This window comes from Gymnoscopelus braueri (assembly GCF_963280865.1).
Source record: "Gymnoscopelus braueri genome assembly, chromosome: 12".
Lineage (NCBI taxonomy): Eukaryota > Metazoa > Chordata > Actinopteri > Myctophiformes > Myctophidae > Gymnoscopelus > Gymnoscopelus braueri.
Window position 1 is genome coordinate 20,530,893 of NC_137614.1, and position 21,156 is coordinate 20,552,048.

General features: G+C 43.5%; 1 protein-coding gene across 2 annotated transcripts in view; it reads right to left on the reverse strand.

Moving 5' to 3' along the window:
• Positions 1-20,846, reverse strand: part of sema3bl (sema domain, immunoglobulin domain (Ig), short basic domain, secreted, (semaphorin) 3bl) — a 90,379-nt gene extending 69,533 nt beyond the window's left edge. For both annotated transcript variants that reach the window (XM_080444134.1, XM_080444133.1), the window contains exon 1: positions 20,438-20,846. In XM_080444134.1, coding sequence (XP_080300260.1) covers positions 20,438-20,543 — 106 coding nt within the window. In that variant the 5' untranslated portion in view covers positions 20,544-20,846. The remainder of the gene's footprint in view (positions 1-20,437) is intronic.
• Between the last annotated feature and the right edge of the window lie 310 nt (positions 20,847-21,156).

Here is a 21,156-nt window from a genome sequence, read left to right on the forward strand (position 1 = left end):
ACACACACACACACACACACACACACACACACACACACACACACACACACACACACACACACACACACACACACACACACACACACACACACACACACACACACACACACACACACACACAATACTTCCCACTCATTAACAATGGCAACAGTAGAGAGAGGGCTTCAAAATAGGGCATACTTTTAACAGTTCACCAGCACAGCAGTGTGTTTTTTCCCCCCTGCCATGCATTGACTAATAGGGCGTTGGTTTTTATTTGAGCCCACGCACACCAGGATGAATGGTTGAGGGCAGACATGGCACGAGTCGGGGCCCACGTAGATTTAACTGGGGTCTGGAGAAACAATGGTCTCAGCTCTGGCCAAGCTACATGCAGGCCTGTTAAAAGCTCTTATAAAAGAGGCTTTTTGAAGAGCACACAGAGATCAGAGGGATATACGCTTTATAGATGGGCTAGATTTATAGCACCTGGCAAGAGATACAGAGAGGGGGAGGGGGGAGGGGGGGGGCAGTTCTGTAGGTAGGAATAGGGTCAGTAAAGTGAAAACTATTTAGGAACAGTGTGAGGGAGAAAGGGAGATTAATGGAGAGAAGGAAAGAGAGACTGCTAGAGAGAGAGATAAAGTTAGAGAGAGAGAGTCCATTAAAGGTTTAATGACATTCACTTTTACACCACATTCAAAGTCTTTGTCCTGGTCCTTCAAAAGTGTACAAAAAGTTTTAAGTGAAAATTCCATTCCAGTGATCCATGGCAGGTGTTTTTCTCTCACATTTCTAAAGCCTTTTCAACTGCAATGAAAAAAGAAATCTTTGCCTGCGGGTGTCGCTGGTGAGGGATTTTGCCTGTCAATCATCGCCTCTGCTCCGCCCCCCCCCAAAGGAAAGGATAGGGGAGGGGAGGGGCGAGGAGGAGAGTGGGCGGGATTAATCGACTGTGACCTCACTGTCGAAGGGCCAAGCTCAGATTACTTTTCAGCCTAATTATTCAGAAAACCCCAGACCACAGAAAATCCACTGAATGTTCTAAGTTCAGGTTTTTTGGGTGTAATTGAGGTCATAAAACCCCAAATAAAACATTGAAAATAAAAAAAGTGAAAATGAATGTCATGATACCTTTAATGACTAATACGGCTTCAAAGATTGGCAAGATACACAAGGACAATAATGAGGGAGACAGAGAGAGAGAGATGCACAGGGAGAAAGGTTGAGAAAGAGAAAGGTTGAGGCATGGGGAGAGGGAGACAGGGAGAGAGGGTGACAGGCAGAAGGGGAGACAGGCAGAAGAGAGAAAGAAAGAGAGGGAGATAGGCAGGAAGACAGGCAGATAGGGAGACAAACAGAAAGGCAGGGAGGGATACAGGTAGGGATAGAGGGAGACAGACAGGAAGAGAGGGAGACAGGCAGAGAGAGGGAGAAAGGGAGAAAGGCAGGGAGGGAGACGTGCAGACAGGCAGGGAGGGAGACGGGGAGAAAGGAAGACAGGCAGAGATGGAGTCAGGCAAAGAGGAAGAGAGGCAGGGAGGGAGAAAGGCAGAAAGGGAGACAGGCAAAGAGAGGGCAGAGATAACTGGAAGGAGTGAGAGAATACTCTCTTTCCAGGAATTGTCATTACACAGTAAAATCCTGAATGTCATTGTAATTGTTTTAATTTAAGGACATAAAATAATCTGTTTATGCAAGACAATGATGCACTTGCAAACAGATACAGTAGATAGCTAACAGACAGAGACAAAAACAGAACAATAGATTAAACTCAATCATCAATATTGTCACAGAGACATATACTGTCACAGTACAGACATAAAGAGACACAGAGGCTGTGTATGTTTCATTGTTGTTAAAACAAAACAGTTGTTTTTCATTTCAGTGAAATGAGTTTATCAGCTGCACAAAGCAGCGGCTGTAGCCTGTACATTCAGCCTGCTTCAGTCTGTCTGTCTGTCTGTCAGAATTTTCCACTGAGCTTAATAATAGTAGTAGGGAAATGACCAGAGGCTGGTGTTGGAGTGAGAAAGAATGACAAGAAAATGTGTCCGGTGGAGGGCTGCTATGCGTATGTGATGATGAAGGGGTGTCTGGGGGGCATCTGTGAATGATTGTATTTGTGTGTGTCCATATCTACTGTAAGTATTTGTGTGTGTGTGTGTGTGTGTGTGTGTGTGTGTGTGTGTGTGTGTGTGTGTGTGTGTGTGTGTGTGTGTGTGTGTCTTCTATCTGCTATATGTAATTGTACACAAATAAACGCGTGTAGACGTGCATGCACAAGTCACTTGTATGAATGGGTACATGTTATGTGCACATTATTGTGTTTGGTGTGTGTGTGTGGGTGGGGGGGGGGGGTTAGTATGCGTGTGTGTATGTTGAAACCTTTGGCAGGTCCCCATTAGGTGGAGATCTAATATTCAGGCCACACTTCATTGTTTTGACAGGGAGGATTGTGGGAGACATACACTTGGGTCACCGGAGCTCCTGTTAAGCAACGCTGCTACTTAGAAATTACATTCACACAATAGAAGAGCACAGTCAAAGTGCTGTGCCTTGAGGTTTAACTAGATAAAGTTTCACTCCTCCATGTGTTATGCATCAAAACACTAATGGTGCACGCGAGGCAAGATGTTGATGGTCTGAAACCATAGAAACAATGGAAAGACGTAGTTAGCACTTGCCTTGCAACTTATACATGCTGCATGTATGGCAAATTTGTGGCCATAATCTGACCATTTGTTTAAATGATTTCCTGAGGCATTTACACTAAAACTGCCTGATTGGCCTACTGACTTATAATAATAATACACTTTATAGCACTTTTCTTGGTACTCAAAGTGACTTACTGACTGACTTGCCTTATATACGGTATACAAGGCAAGTCAGTTAGCATTGAGTCATGAGCGTGGCGTGCCACAGTCCTGTTACTTAGTTTTCTTACACACGTCGTACATACAGTATACGTGTATTAACACCTTCTCTCTCACCCGAAGACTCAAAGACTCCCAAGTCTAGCTTTCTCTCAAATCTCAAAAGCTAACAAACAAAGTACAGTGCGTTACAGACTTACAGTACACCGACAAACACACACAAACAGGCAAAGAGGCAAGCACGCATGTAACGCAATCTCATAGAAGCCCACAGGGTATAGCTTTTTTCTTTCTCGCCCTCTTACACACAAACAGACAGAAACATACTCTTGTTCTCCCCCTTTATCTCAAAACATACCAAAATATGTGCAAAACACCTAAACACACAACAAGCATGCAAGCACATAAACACCATGGTTATGAGATGAACACATAAACACACACACACACACGAGAAAGGTGAGCAAACAGCTGCCATCTGTAGCTTGTTAGCGCTGCAGCAATCTGTCTCCATGCTACAGTATTCCAACACCACCACACTCACCTCATACTCATCCTCCTGTCTCATCTGTTAATCTTCACCTCTGTTCCTTCTTTTTTCCACTTTTACATCTCCCTCTTATTTTTTTTTATTTTTTAAAGATATTTTTTTTGTATTTTTCTGCCTTTTTTATTGGATAGTATTAGTGAAGAGAGACAGGAAACGGGGAGAGAGACACGGGGAATGACATGCAGCAAAGGCCGTCGGCTCGGGACTCGAACCCGCGACGTGTTGTCAGGCTACATTGAGCCTAAGTGCCCCATCTCCCTCTTCTTGCCCATCTCATCATCATAATCTCCTCTTTCTTCTACCGCTCTGTCTATCCATTTTCACCTGATCTCTCTTTTCTTCTATTTATCCATCTATAGCCTCGATCTCCAGGCTTTTATTTTCTTTCGCGTTTTGCTCAAAAATAAAGAGCCTGGACCAGCCTGTTGACGTTCCTGGCATAGGAAGTGTTTCATTTCCCCAACCAACCAGAGTGCAGTGGGCGTCGCTTCAAATGTTGTGACGTCAGGGCTCTCAATGCTGCACATTGGGGAGGAGGAGGGGCATGGGGCGGGGCGGGGGCTGAGGGACAGATCGGTGAACCAATGGGATCTGGCGGAATTTTTCTCTGGAGATTTTGAACCCGCCCCTCTAGACCAGATATCAGACGCGCTAGGGCAGCCTAATCCATCATCTGTAGTTGTCTGTCTTTCTAACTTTCATCTGCCCATCTTCATTACTCTCTCATCCTTTTTTTATCATTCTATCTCTCTCTTTCATCATTCATGTTAACGTCTACCTGTCTCTCTCGTTTTGTTGTCGATCCATCTCTCTCTTCGTTGAGCCCCTTTAGCCCCCCTTGTTTCTTTCATCTCCCCTTTTATCCATTTCCACCTCTCTTTTCTATCATCCGTCCACCTTCACCTCTCACCTCCCCTGTCTAGATCCTCCTTTTCTGTGGATCCATCTTCACCGTTCTCTTCCCTTCCATCTAGCCATCCTGACCTCTGTCTCTCTCTCTACGCTGTCTCACCCCCTCTCACATTTCCGTCTGCCTTTCCCACTTCCTCTCTTCTTTCATCTATCCATCTCTCCACCTCTCTTTGATCAATTCATCTTTGGCTTCCTCCGTGGTGTAATTTCACACTCTTTCCCAGCCTCATTCATATGTATATCGATGTTCATCTGTGTCTCTATCTGTCTGACTCTGTCCACCCTGTTGTCTCTAAGGTTTACTCCATACGTCCAGCAAATAACTCACTGCATCTAATAGGGAGACTACATCTGCCTAACACAAACGTGAACACACGGCAATGACATATGCATGATTCATCATATCTGTCGCCACTCTGTCTCCTTATCCTAATTATATATCCTATATGCAACATCCACATGACGTGCAGCATCTATAGCACACCAGCCACGCATCTGCCTACAATGTGTGCCCTTTCCCCCCCCGAGACAACCAGCCCCACTAAGTTGACAAACAGCAGCTTAGTGGAACCAACGCGACACGCAAAAAACATCATCTGGTTTCACTGTACGTGTCAAAGCTCAATTATCGCATCATGCCATGTCAACCAGCCGGGACTACAAAGGTCCCCGTCTCGTGATTTACTTTGAGATGTGTATGCGTCTGCCAATGTTCTGCTCCTCTAACTGAACTGTGACACGATGGCTGTCGAAGCACGGGACTCCGACGTGGGAGGCATGAATCTCTCTGCTGTCAGAAGAAGCCACGAAAAATAAACTCTTTAATGGAACTTCAATATATGAAAACATCATTTTACTTTAATTATACAATGAACAAGCAAACAAGTAACTAAACTACACAAACGGATCTTTATTTTATTTAACCACCTAATCCCTATTCAAACATCCTATATTAAAATTGGCTAATGGGTGGCGGTCCAACGCCCCGTCTAGATGTGAGGGTTGCATAGCGGCCCGAATCTCTAGTTTTCATAAATAAAGTATGTACAAGCTCACAACACGATGAGTTGTCAGCTTGTAGATCTGCCATTTTTAAACAAAAAAAGAAAAGAATGGGCTGCATAATTGCTGACACTGATTTTGTCAAAAAAGAGAATTATGGCAAATGTATCGGCCAAACAGATATAGCGGTCTGGCTCTAATCTCCACTTGTGGGCCTGCTGGCCTCGGTTCAAATCCCACCAGAGTAATTTCTCTCCTGTGCCTCCCCTACATTGTCTCCCTCCATGGTTCCCTGTCTCTATGAAAGTAAAGAAATGATAGAACAGTGGAGTGAACTGCCAATCTGCTTTATAGCAAACACATGTTTGTCAATCTGTAAATAAAGCTGTTTTTCTACATTCCTCAGAGTTTAATGCTTTGAAAGCGCATGGCCTTTATCTGACAGCAGTAATTGTGTGAAGGTATGCAATGCAGTTATAGAAGACTTGGCATGTTTGCGCCATCATTTATTTCCATGCAGCAAGAATTATTACATAGTGTAAATGTACTTCACTTTCACTCCCAAACCCAATGGTATTCAAGTAAAGGGTTGTGAAGTGTTTAGTTTTTTTGTAACTCCATTATATAAGCAAAATAGGTCTATATGTCCTGCCACACTATAGCGAACCCCCCTCCCCTATACATTATAAAGATAATATCACCAGCTTAACCCATTAAGACCTGAGGCCAATTCCACAAATGCCTTCTAAATCAGTAGTTCTCAAACTTTTTTGTGCCAAGGACCCCCAAATTGATATGTATTTGGCCGAGAACCCCCATCTGAACCCCCTCCCGAAAGAGAAGATTTATGTTGAAACTGTTCTAAACCACTGTTCAAAAACCTAAGAGTTCTCTGAAAAACGTATGTTGCTACATATATATAGCTAAAATCTAAAAAGACACAGATGCTTTCCCGGTCTAAAGGCCTGAAATGTTAAAATGGTGCCTTTTGTAATTAGACAGCAAGGCCACAGTTTCATCATATTATTCTCAATGTAACAAAAGAAGACACAAGCAGTCTGCTTTCTTATCTATGATGAATGTGCATTACACATCTGAAGGGCACATTGGAAACCCTCTCAGACATCTCCTTGAGAAAGGAAAGATATCACACACATACTGTACATATACGCACGCGCACACACACACACACACACACACACACACACATAGACGACGTCTCCTTCAGAAAGGGGACATCTCACACGCGCGCGTGAGCACGCACGCACATCTCCTTGAGAAAGGACACAGCTCCTTTAGAAAGCTAATTAGAGTGGTGCTGAAGAAGATGAATGCATACATGAATACGTGATGTGTGTGAACAACAGGTAGAAGGTACAGGTAGTAGGTACAGTGATAGTGGGAGTGGAAGTTGGAGCAAGGAGAGAGTGAAAGTAGAACGGAGAACTTTCAAAAAGATTAATCAAGAAAAAAAAATAGAGGTGGACATATTTGTTTTTAGAAATTAATGTGTAGGGAATAGGGATGAAGATAGATCAGATGAGAAAAGAAAGACAATTCTTGACAGATGTGGGATTAAGAGAGTGTGAAAGACAGAGGAGCCTTTGGGGAGAGAGAGATAGATGAAATAAGAGATGAAAACTATTACAGAGAATCAGAGAGAAATAGAATGAGTGCTCTCTTTCAAATCTCCTAACATCTTTAATGTACAAATTGGGACCAGACCTTGAGTAAGAGCAGACGCAGACGCAGACGCAGACGCAGACGCAGACGCAGACGCAGACGCACGCACGCACGCACGCACCCTGTTTAACGCTCAGCTCAAACACTCTCATATACACACAGACCCTGTTTAACGCTCAAACACTCTCTCATATACATACACACACACACACACACACACACACACACACACACACACACACACACACACACACACACACACACACACACACACACACGCACACGCACACAGTAGTATTGGTGTTATTCTAGGCTCACCGGGAGAGAGTGACACATCTGAAGTCTATTAGACCCCCCTCGGGTCCACTACAGAGAGCAGGCACACACATGCGCGCGCACACACACACACACACACACACACACACACACACACACACACGCACATGTCGTGTGCCGCACATTTGCTGATTCTCTCTTTCCCTCCAGTTCAAGTATTTGCTTTAAAAAAGATTCACTCGCTTCTCCTATTTCTATTTTCTCTTCCTTCACCATGTCACCACACCCAGGCACAGAGAGAAAGAGAGCGTGCAGTGTGTGTGTGTGTGTATGTGTGTGCGTGTGGGGGGGGGGGGGTCGGCATGGACCACTAATTTGCTGGATCACCGTTTCCGCCAGGCCGAAGGCGTGGCCGAGAGTATGTTTTCGCCCTTGTCCGTCCGTCCGTCCATCCATCTATCTATCTGTCGGTCCGTCCGGGCCAGATTACATTTTCTACCATAGTGCGGTAGAAAATGTTTTCTTAAATACCCACTTTTTGCTACTACTCCTACAGATTCAAATCGGTGGGGTCATGTGATCAAGATGCATGATCCAGATTTTATAATTCAGATTCCATTCCAATTGGCTATGACTGCCTTCCAAAGTTTGCAGGCCCTGGCAACCCGGCCCGGTAGAGACCTGTGCTCCGAGGAGCACACTTTTCTAGTTTGCCCTCATTTCTCTCCTCAGTGGCACACAATCTCTTTCTAGCTGTAAACCTGTTTCTTCAACAACTTTCATTAGCTCCAAAACTTGAACACACATGTTCAAAATTTACACACACACACACACACTTTCATTAGACTCATTAGACTCATTTCATTGCTAACAGGTTTACATGGTGTTATTAGCTAGCTACTGCATACTGTGTGGAAGTATGTGGGGAATGATCTGACATCCTCACAAATCAAACCACACCACCACTATTCCACTGTACTCCTCCTTCTCTTCCTTAAAGTCACACACGCATGTGTATACAGATACACACACACATACTGTATGCATGTGTGCCCGGCGCCTGTGTGAGCGCACACGCACACACGCGCGCACACACACACACACACACACACACACACACACACACAGAGTACTGGAGCAGGTTTGTGAGGTCATGACTAATTAACTCCCTATCTACTACTGACAGCACTGACTGGAAGCACACACACACAGTACAGTCCAAACGCATGCTCATATAAACACCTGTACCCACACGCGCACACATATTTTACATTGTCAGTAAATGTGCACACGTTCATGCACACACACATCATACTCAAATAACATGCATCCACACACACATACATGCATGTCCATGTATACACACAAACATGCACTCACAGCAGACTCAAGAAGGCACACAGACTTTCACAGACTGTACTCAACATCACACACTTCATGCAAATCTACACCAGTGGTTCTCAAACTGTGAAGGACCCCCAAATGTATTTGGCTACGGACCCCCATCTGAAAATATGGCAGGGAGCCCAATACAAGATTTGTGTTATTGTTTACAACATCTGCAACATCTACAAGCTCACAGCGCGTCACGGCACGTTGTGAGCTTAGATTGTCTATTTTCAAACAGGCGATCTATCATTAACGATTAAAGTGGTTAAACTGATTTTGATGTCATATTAACTAATTTAGCTGGGGACCCCTGGAACCCAATTTGAGAACCATTGATCTAAATCAACATAAAGAAACATCTCATCCAAACTTCAGCTGGCCCAGAACACACACACACACACACACACACACACACACACACACACACACACACACACACACACACACACACACACACACACACACACACACACACACACACACACACACACACACACACACACACACACACACACACACACACACACACACACACACACACACACGAAAATTGCAGGCAAAAATGACATCTTGTTAGTGTCTTCCAGCTTGAAACCTCCCGTCTTTAGAAAGTCGAGAAACTAAAAACTTAAGAAGAAACCAGTGAATATGTTTCATGGTATCCTCGTTGTGTGTGTGTCAGCTGTTTGTGTCATTCTCTTTGTAATAAATACATCAGCCCACAGTACAGAGTCTGTTACTCTCAGTTCATCTAGTCAGCAACTCCCTGTGGAACTAATTGATTGCAGCCAGGGGGAAGTGGGGTGTAACTATTCACTGCAGCACACTTCGTTCGGTGTGTGTGTGTTGTGTGTCCCCCCCCTCCTGCCCTGAAGAGGGTTCCCATCACCCCGGGCAATTTTCTCTGTCACCTCTCATTGGTACACAGCCAAATGCACCAATGACATGAGGCAACAACATGACATGAGGCAACATATGGACATGCCTGAGTGTGTGTGTGCGTGTGCGTGTGTGTGTGTGTAGTCTGTGAAGTCCGTACCTCAGTATCCACACACAAAAAATATGTGGGTCCATTTTTACACTCTCAGAGTTAAACACTTAAGGTCATTACACACCGGTGATTATGCGAATATACGCAAAATTCGGACTCGTTCCGAATAATTAAAAGACGCTTTTTCGCTTCGCTTTTTCGCTCCATGGAAGCTTGCATTGACTTCATAAGGTTTTTAAAAAAAACGTATTATTGCTTGTTTCCAGAACCTGGCAACACGAGTTGCCAGGTTCTGGAAAGAAACAAGCATCCAGTGTTAAATCGTTCGCCATTAACGGTGGCCTCGCAGGAAATTTCAACGCATGTTTGACTATCATGAGACTCCACAATGACTAGCAGTAGAGAGAAAAACAACTTTGCCTCGGTTATAATAGACGAATCTCCCTAACCCACGCGCTCCCATTCTGACAACGGAGGGGGTTTAAAAAATGACGACACGGGAATCTATGGAAAAAAAGAACGCCACTTTTCACGTCGGTCGGTGAGTAACGAGACATCAAAGACAACACTTAATTTGTCCGGTATTCTCCTTTAACATTTTAGGCATTTTTTACAATTTTGAAAATAGCCGATCTACAAGCTCATAACGTGTCAATGTAGATCGGCTATTTTCACCATTTTAAAATATTTTTCAAAATAGTAAAAGATGCCTAAGAAGTTTAGGTATAAGGGGTAAGGCGGCGCGCAAGATACGGCCCACTTGCATATAAAATTGTCCAGGGTCCCCCAGGGCTTCCTTTTTTCTCTCTACACAAAATCTCTTAACCAGAAATTGCGAGCTTGTAGATCTGCTATTTCTGGCTAATGTTTGCCTATTTTCGCAGAATGTTCACCTAGTATGACATGCCCAGAATAGGGTTGCTAGGGTTCATGTAGTTAAGTCAACACTGAGGATTTTACTGTGCAGTCACAGTGCCTCCATCCAGTAAAGGAAAGATGAATTACAAACACCGGCCCTGCCTACTTCCTGAACGCTCTCTCTCTCATTGTACTTCTCCTTTCATCTCTTATCATCTTTATTTTATACCTCTTCTATCATTTCACTCAGTCCTTCCTCCCTTTCATTTTTTTCTTCCTTCCTTTACCAATTGTTGATCTCTCCCTCTCTCTTTCATGTCTAATAAACTCTCTCTCTCTCATGTCTAATAAAACAGTACAACAAGGTGCTGAGGATGTTTGGTTAAATGGATGGAGAGTGAAGGGAAGCAGGGACTTTGTCCTAAAAAATGACCTTCTGTTTCCCAGGCGGCCTCTCTACCCATTCAGCTATGGCCGCCCTAAAACTGTTGGGTGTCTGCGGGGCATTTGTCATCCCCACATCATAAACGTAGTGACCACAAACGACTGACATAATGACGCCGTGGCCAGCGGTTGAAACGTATCAAGATTAAAAACATTTGGAGACAAAATAGACCAGAGTCTAAACGAGGACCAGAACAGAGATGAGCAAACACTGCAGCACAGCACAGCACAGCACAGCACAGCACAGCACAGCACACACAGCACGACATCCTTCACCAGTGGTGGAAAAAGTACTCAAATGTAAAAGTAAAAGTATCAATACTGCAATGTAGAAGTACTCTGTTACAAGTAAAAGTCCGGAATTCAAAATTGACTTGAGTAAAAGTACAAATGTATTGGTATCAAAATGTACTTAAAGTACCAAAAGAATGTTTGAAAATATCCTAGGTATAAAATAGGGCTAAAGTGGTTAATGCATGTTTTATTATGTAATCATTTATATATGCAAAGTAAATAAAGTTTTCAAATAATTGTAGTGGAGTAAAAGTACAATATTTGCCTCTGAGATGGAGTGGAGTAGAAGTAAAAGTATAGACAATTAGAATTACTCCAGTAAAGTAAAAGTACCTAAACATTTTACTTAAGTACAGTACTTGAGTAAATGTAGTTAGTTACTTTACACCACTGTCCTTCACTATAGAACAGAACAGAAACACAATCAAACTAGAAAAGTGCTGGGTTGCCTACCCAGGGCCCGCAAACTTTGGAAGGCCGTCAGCCAATAGGAATGGGATCTTTATTACATGATCCAAGAGATAATGTTTAACGATTTGTGTGAGTTTTGGGTAACGTCTGTGTTGGGTGTGCTGGTATACATTATGTTCATGGTGTTGGCACATATTAATTTCAGGGTGTTGGTATATACGACAGTGTTTTCAGTTCAGGGTGGGGCAGAGTGTGGAGAGTTTAGATAAATAGTTGCAGAGCCCCCTATCACCCCCCTCCCCCCAGGCCTCCGCTGTGAGATTTGTAACACTCATGTTGGAACTATACAGCCATCGCTGTGGTCACCGGGGTTGGTTTTGGCTGGGTAATTCTCTTTCTCACACACAGAGATGCGTCTTGGCGTGTTCTTCACACACATCCGCTGTTAAAGGCTAACTTGGACACGCTAGTCAAACAAGAGAAGGCCCTTGGGGGAGAGATTTCACAAAGAAAAGAGTTAAGAGACAGGATACTCACATTACACACACACAGTCTTTATTACGACATGAGATTCACAAACACAGCAATCTGGGAACCCAGAGCCAAGATGAGAATGAAAAACAGCGCCCTCTGCTGTTTGTACTATCTCATCTTGGCTCTGGGACAATGACAACGTAGCACCCGTGCGCAAGGAAACCGGGGTTTTGGTCTGCCTTCAGCCTTTCACTTCCGGTGGTGCCACTATGTTTTCATTCCCACTAACAATATTTCTACACGGAACACTAACACCACTTCTCCCAGAGAACATGGATCGTTTTGGTTATAAGCCCACTTGTTTCTATGATGAAAGAGTAAGTTAAAATGTGAATATCTTTCAGTGGTTTTGTCTGCTCCGTGGACGCTATTGTTAAATTAGTTTGGGTTTGTTTCGAGGGGGAAGGATCGACGGACACGTGAATCCCACCCACTACATTTGATTGGGTAAAGCGCGGCCTGCTTCCTGATCTGAAGGCACGCCCACTTGTAGCCCAGTGCGTACATGTTATGACGAACCTTCACGACAGATTCCAACGCAGAGCAGAATCTGTTCTTGAGAGATTACAAACACAGAGACATGGGTCAGAGAAACATACCTATACACACACACACACAGATAATACAAAGATGCAGCACACACACACACACACACACACACACACACACACACACACACACACACACACACACACACACACACACACACACACACACACACACACACACACACACACACACACACACACACACACACACACACACACACACACACACACACAGGGTGTGCCGATTAACTAATTTCACCAAACGATACGATACGATATTTGGCTCACAACTTCGATACGATTTCAGCTACAATAGCCGTTTTGAATCCAAATAGGGCAATAGTGTGACACCTGACCTGAAAAAAAAAACATGTTGTCACCCTTTTCACCTCGGGGCTGTTTGCAGCCCGATTATTATTATTGTAAAAAAAAAAAAAAAATGAAAAATGAAAACGATACTTTTTTTTTTCAAAACGATACATATCGTCACGAAAACGTATCGCGATATATCGCGGGACGATATATCGGCACACCCCTAACACACACACACACTCTCCAGTGTATAAGGCCAATAGAAATCTGCATGACAGATGCTAAAAAAGCCACATTGCAGAGACTCAAACCCTCAACCTCTCCCTCTGAAAGAAAGCATTGTCTTTCCCCATCACTCATCAATACCGCTCCGTTCTTTTTATATTTCCGCCTGTCACCCCCCGTTCCTCTCCTCTACACTCCTTCAACCTTCTTTCTGTTCTCCTTTCCTTTCATTTCGTTTTAGTTTTACCTCTCTCTCTCTCTCTCTTTTATCCATCCATCTCTCTTTTCCACAGGTTCCATGGCCTCCTTTTATCCTCACTCTGCCCCCTTGTCTCTTCCGTTTAACACTCTCTTCAGTCATTCCATCACTCACTCTCTTTCTCTCCGTTCTTTGGCATGCGTTCACATTCCCTCTTCCTCTTCTTTCACAGATACGACACTCATTCTCTCGCTCTCACTCTTCGTCATTCTGTTGCATTCCCTTCATTCACTCAAGGAAGGAGTGATATATGAAGAAACAGTTTATCTTCCATGTATAACTCCTTGTTTGTTTGTCATTCTCTCATATTCCCACTCTCTTCACTGCTCATCTCTCTCTCTTCATTGGATATACCATTCATTTACTCTCCCTGTCCTTTGACTTGCCTTTACATTCCTTCTGTCCTTCATGGATCAATCACTCGTTCTTTATTTCCATTCACGGATCCGTTACTTGATTAGGCATACTCTCTCTCTTCCCACACTCGTTTCTTTTTCCTAGATCCATCACTCCCTCTCCTTTGATGTTCTCACATTCCCCATTTTCATTCCATCTCTCTACCCTTCTTCATTTTCCTTCCATTCTACCCTACTCTTCACTTCCATGATCCGTCTCTCTCTCTCTCGTCTAATGAATACAACATTAATTTACTCCTTTCTTTCTCCATCTCTCCCTTGCTGTTTTTTTTAATTACTTTACACCCCTTCTCTTCATATTCACCTCTCTCTAACTCTCTGTATTCTCGGACTACCAATCGTGGCACTCCTGAAGGCAAGGTAGATCCTAGAGCGGTGGCGAGAACAGCATGCCCACTGCTTTTGGAAACCAATCATACCACCGCCCCAATATGAAGGCCCACCCGAAGGACTTTGAATTGGTCACGTGGGGGTCATAGTCAGACAGATTCGGCAGGAAAGGGTAAGGGTCTTGGTAGCATTCCTTTTGTTAATACAAAATATGTAACATAAACCCCTTGTTGTACTGTAGAAACTGAGGTCAATCTTCCTTAATCAAAATTCAACAAATCAAGTGCATCTGCTTTTACTTTTGTGTTTAGACGTTGGGGAACAGGGTCTAGGACTACCAACCCTTCGGTGCTCATATATATATACATACATATATATATGTGTGTATGTATGTGTGTGTGTGTGTGTGTGTGTGTGTGTGTGTGTGTGTGTGTGTGTGTGTGTGTGTGTGTGTGTGTGTGTGTGTGTGTGTGTGTGTATATATATATGTATATATATGTATGTGTGTGTGTGTATATATATATATCACTCACACACAGTATAATCTAATTTAGGTCATGTAAGCATGCAGCAGGCATGGCACTGATATTTACAGGCATGACGAGTGAAGTTGGAAGGTCCTGGCAGTCGAGCGTAGAGAGAAAGATTCTTTGTCCAAAACCTTACCCATGTTGTTTTTACACATAATTGCGTACTCTCTCTTGCTCCCTCTCTTAAGTGAGTTGGCCTGTCATGTGATGGATTTACTTTAATATCCAGGCTCTCTGAGATCTTTCCACATCCGGTCTTTTTTTCTTCCATCCAGTCTATTTAGTGTTATGACTTTCGCGAGTGATTCGTTCTACAAGATTCCGTCCTTTGTGTGAATGAGAACGATCTCGGGCACTACCGCAAACGCTATCGTTTCTCAAGTCGTTCATTTTCCTCTGTGTGGAAAGCTTGGTGACACGAGGTTCAGTCAGTCAGTGGCAGAATGCATCATTTTGACTGGCTGAAGAGAGACGTTCCTCTTTCAATTCAATGGGGCTTCATTGGCATGAGGAAACATACATTTACATTGCCAAAGAAAACATGAAACAAACAAATGTAAATGTATGTACAGAAATAATTTAAATAAAATGGAATAAATAAAAGGGAATAAAGTGAATGTGTAATACATTGTATTAGAAAACTAGCTTGCAAGAACCAGGATAATTATATATATATATATACACACACATACACACACACACACACACACACACACACACACACACACATACATACATACATACATACATACATACATACATACATACACACACACGCAAGCATAACTTGGTACAAAGCTTTTTGGAACAAATAGCAATATTTCAAGGTATAGACTGTCATTGGACTAAACTATGTAAGGAGCGCGGTACCTGAAGCGCTGAATGGTGAACTTATCATCTGAACTAATCTTTTTAGAACTAAATGACTTGAATCACTGAAACAAACGATAATTCCCACCACTACACTCTATGAACATTTTCCTGTCTATGTGTGTTTCTTGTCTCAGAAATCACTGACACCTCACTCCCTCCCTGTTCTCACTCTACACGGCCCTCTTCTCCTCAGTCCATGCCCTCTGCTCCATTCCCCCTCCCTTTATCTTGAATCTTTTTTCCACCTCTCCATCTTCTACACCTTTACTTGCGTTCCTCTCTGTCCACCTCTCTCTCAAATTCCTTTCTTCCTCACATTTCTCTTTCTTTCATCTGTCTTTCTGTCCATCCTCCAGGGGCCCTGCATCATCTCACTGCCCCTTTCTCTCTGTTCCCCTCTCTGTCTTTCATTTTATCTGCCTCTCTCACTTCCTTCTGGTGTCTTGTCTGCCTCTCTCTCACTTGTCTCTCTCTCGCCTGAACTCTCTCTTTGTCTCACAATCATTTGCCTTCTCTCTGTGTCCGTGTGTGCGTGTTCCAGCCAGGCGTCTGTCTGGGAGCCGTCACATCAAAGAGATGTTGTCGTCATGGCAAACACACATTGACACCTCCGGCTCAGCGCACTCACGTACACACCACACACAATAACTACTGCTGATGCAGCTGACAACTCTCACTTTCTCTCTCTCTCCCCACACACACACACACACACACACACACACACACACACACACACACACACACACACACACACACACACACACACACACACACACACACACACACACACACACACACACACACACACACACACACACACACACACACACACACACGTCACATTGTATTCATGTGTGTGTGTGTGTGAGTGATGTGGAGTGTGACAGCAGAGGAGATGACAGTTCCTGAGGTGTGTCTGTCAACAAGTCTGCATACCAGACGCACAGCCTCTCAACTCTATCTCCTACAACCCCACTGAATGATTAGTGGGTTTGTGTAGTGCAGGAGGGAGGGGGGGTGGGTGTCAGAAGGTTGCTCGTTCAAATCCTGGACCAAGAGCACCATTCCCGCTAAAGATAGCTCTCCGCCAAACAAACTGCTACAGACTACAACTGACTGACAGTCGAATGAAGTCGGGAGATCAGTCAGTTGGAAGGTGTGAAAAAAAGTACCTGAATGCACCTGAGAGCCGACACCGACAGACGGCTTCAACAGCAGATCTTCGGCAACAGACGCTTTCCAACACTTACCGCTGCCGACGTCGGTGCGGTGGAGAGCTGCCTTTAGACCCATACTTCAGTGACTATCAAAGAGATACCCTTGAGCAAGGCACATAATCCTCCCCAATTCCTCCAGCAAAGCTTTTCATTGGGCGACCCATATAAGACTCTGAACTCAAGCTACATCTAACATCATCAAGCATATAGGTCTGAACAGAACGACACACCCTTGACCAACATTAAAGTTAACCAAACTGATAAAACAAAAACACACATGTTCAAATCAAAGAGAGAGAGAGAGAGAGAGAGAGAGAGAGAGAGAGAGAGAGAGAGAGAGAGAGAGAGAGAGACCAAAGGGGAGAAAGTATTAAGGTAAAGGAGAAAGAGGGATAGAGTTAGAAAGATAGAAGACAGACAGATGAAGGGACGGAGGAGGGAAAAGAAAGAGTGAGAGGGAAATTACATTAAATGAAAGAGTGCAAGATGAAAAACAAATGAAGTTGAAAAATTAAAAGAAGAGAAAAGACAGACAACGAAACAAACAGAAAGAAGGGAATAGAAAAAGAGCAAAGAGAAACATAAGTGGACAAAGACCAAGAAAGAGACAGAGAGAGATTTGCACAAACCTCTCAAAAGAGCACAAAGAGCGTTGAAAGAGGCCATATCAAACAAATGTATGGATGAGAGAAGGAAGGTGAAACAATGTGAAACAAGAGAGACAGGGAGGGTGAAATAACAGAAAAAGAGCAATCGTGTCCATCAAGACAATAGATAACAAGAGAAAGACAAAGTTCTAAAACTCTGTTCTAAAACCAGTTCTAAACCTCTGGTTAGCACATCACTCAGAGAGCTAATGTGAACAAATGCATGTGCACAGCATCCCAGATAGTCAATATACTGTAGTATTATAGGGAGAAAGAGTGAGCGCTCACATACACACAAGAGTTGTGCTCACACGTGATTGTGCATAAACACAAAAATACACACAGCTCAAATTACTCATGTATGCATAGTGTTGTACGCAGACACGCAACATACACACTGTTTCTCCACGCTCACACTTATTTTTAACAAGTCCACTGCCAAGGCTTTTAAGGGCTGTCCCCATTTCCCATCCCAAACACAGCCAAGTCCCTGACGGCCTGTCCATTCACACTGAAGTTAAATCTGACTGACACACACACACACACACAGTTGAGGAGTTTTGGTGGAGGGCCTGACTGAAGTTTGCATTGAAGCTTTGAGCTTTTTAACAGTTGTGTGTGAGGGGTTTATTCTATATCAGTGACAAATACTGGACCTTGTGTTTGAAGTCTGAAAGAACGAGGGAGAGGGGAGGTGCAGTACGTAAATGTGAGGAGAGGAGAGGAAACAGCATGCATTATAAAATAGAGGTAAATAACATCTTGTTCCTGCTTGAACTACTCTAGCTAATTGATTTGAATGAGATAATGACAGCTTTTCCTGTTGCTAAATTAGCTCTCTATTCCTCTGGGAACAGATATTCCCTCCGGCCTAGTAAGCGAGAGAGAGAGCGAGAGCGAGAGCGAGAGAGAGACAGAGAGAGTACGAGAGAGAGGCTAAAAATGGACAATGTAAAAAATGTACAGAAATAAGTGTGAGAAAGTAGCCTGAACAATGACAAAAGGTTGGGAGAAATCTAGAGAGAGAAAGACAGAGAATAAATAAATGAGTGGCGTAAATTATGTAAAACTTATGGGGTCAGTACAGAGGTCACCTCGACAGGAAACTCCTAACTGATCAGCATCAGAACCTCTCAGGTTTACTTCACACGCACACATTGAAAATGGCTTCAGTGAGTTACTGAAATGCCACAGTGTTAGCCAGTGTTTACCAGTTTAACCATTGTAGAAGTCCCCCACCATGTACTTGGTCTTAAATCTCTTTCCGAACAATTCCCTCTGAAGGCTAGCAAGCAGGGGTTCAGCAATGAAATTGAAACCTACAGGATTCTGACCATTTTAATTCAACAATCACAATTATCTTCCTCTACTCCATCTCCCTGTCCGTCTCTCTGACTGTAACGACGCTCTCTCTCTCTCTCTCTCTCTCTCTCACACACACACACACACACACACACACACACACACAGGAAGACCAGGGAGGGCACTATGGGTGATTTTTCTCCTGAAAAGCGGAGCTCAACACGAGGAAATCCTGTGTGATTTCTACCACTGATGATGATTGCAGACCCTGTCCGCTCTGGCTCATTCTGAATGGAATGAACCACTGTGACTCTGTGAGGGTTTTCCATTACAAGTCAACAACACCATACAAACAAAATACAGCCCCTTCCTTTTTATTATTATCACTAATCCTGAATGAGTCATAGGTAGACTGACGAACAATGAGCAAACAGTTGGCTCTTGGCTGTGGAGGAGAGACATGGTGAGAAAGATTGCAACCGAAACAGAGGGATACAAAGACAATAAGGATGGGAGAGGGCAACTTATTGTGGGGAATGGGACAAAGAAATGTTAAAAGTTAGACTGGATTAATGTTGACCATGAGAGAAGTTAACACACACAAATATATATATACATATATATATATATATATACACACTACACACACACATATTTATACGTGTGTGTGTGTGTGTGTGTGTGTGTGTGTGTGTGTGTGTGTAGGCCTATAGCAGGCTAACATACATACACACAGAGAGAGAGAGAGAGAGAGAGAGAACCTACATAGACACATGTTTCTATTATTTTAATCTATCTAACTAACGCCAAGTCAACACAAATGGGGAAATTTCTTTTTTCACGCATTCTGCTGCCGGCCCTAATAAACTTTTACAACAGCATGTAGGAGGAGACGTCGACTTGACGTCGACCTGACTCTCACAGTCTCTCCCCCGGTGAACTTGACCGCAAAACGGTGAAAACAAGCCAAGCTGCTCCTCGGGGCGAAGCCCTGCCTGGCTGCCCTGCAAACGGTGCCAAACTGGAAGGAAACCGCCAAATAAACATCATGCCTGTTGGATAAATGCAGCCGTATAATCCCTCAAACAGTAGCCGGGAGTCGCGCAGGATTTACCACTTATAGACCACCAGGAAGAGAGTTAAAGTAGCTGAACAATGAATGTACGCATTTGAAAACAACGAATAAAGTCATTGGTTTTCACGTAGAGAAGAGCATTGAAACTGCACTAGTGTCTGTTGTTCAAAGAAATTAGTTGTAGTGATGCTTGAAACAATACCAGCCACACAGTGCCACTGCCACTACCACCTGCAGCATGCGAGCACACGCACATTAGAATAAGAGCATCTTTAACAGGCAATTAAATAAGTTATAGTTTTCACCTGATGTAGCTTCCATATTTTCAAGAAGCCCAAGTTAAAACGCAAGCAAAACAAAAATGTAAACCTGATTTAGGCTTGAAGAAAAAAAGAGAAATGTCACTCCAGGCCACGCCAGAGTCAGGTTTTAAAATAGGCAAAAAAAATCAACGTAGGCAACACCTTATAAACAATAACTCCTTAATTTGATATAATTGCCTACCTTTGTAAGACAACCTCAGCCGCGGAACGTTTAACTTGGTCGCCGAGACTGTTTCCAACAGCAGCACCAGCGGAATCATCTTCAAGAAAGGAGTAAATCCCTCCATTTTTACAATGTCTTTTTAATTAAGATATCGCCCAATAAGTTGGATGATCAAACAAGACAAATATCCCAGGAAAATGTTTATTTTGTCTCTTTTCACATGAACGAACGGTTGAAAAACGGAGAGGAGAAAAGAGGAGTAAATTACTGGGGGGTTTAACATCCAGTTTCCAAAAGCACCGTGTGCGTAAAATGTGTTTTTGGAGAGAGGACCGGCTTCCCGTTCCCTTCCCTTCCCCGGATCAGATGCTGCCTGCTCCGCCCGCCTTGCGCTACACTCCTGTTACTCTAGACGAGTAGGAGGCTATCTCTGGAGTTCCTTCACTTCACTTCCAGCAGCTGCTCAACAGAAGTCTGTTTTAGACATAGAGGGAGCGCCTTTCACCCCGCCCGCCAGAGGGGGGGGGGGGGGAGAAAGAGAGAGAGAGAGAGAGAGAGAGAGAGAGAGAGAGAGAGAAAGAGAGAGAGAGTGAGTGAGTGGGCTTTACATCTGGAACAGAACGGACAGTAACAACATGCCATCATTTTCATTATGGACTTAAAAATTATAAACGATAAAACATTACAGCACAATTAAGATTACTATTAAAATAAAGGTGTTTATTTTAATAGTACAA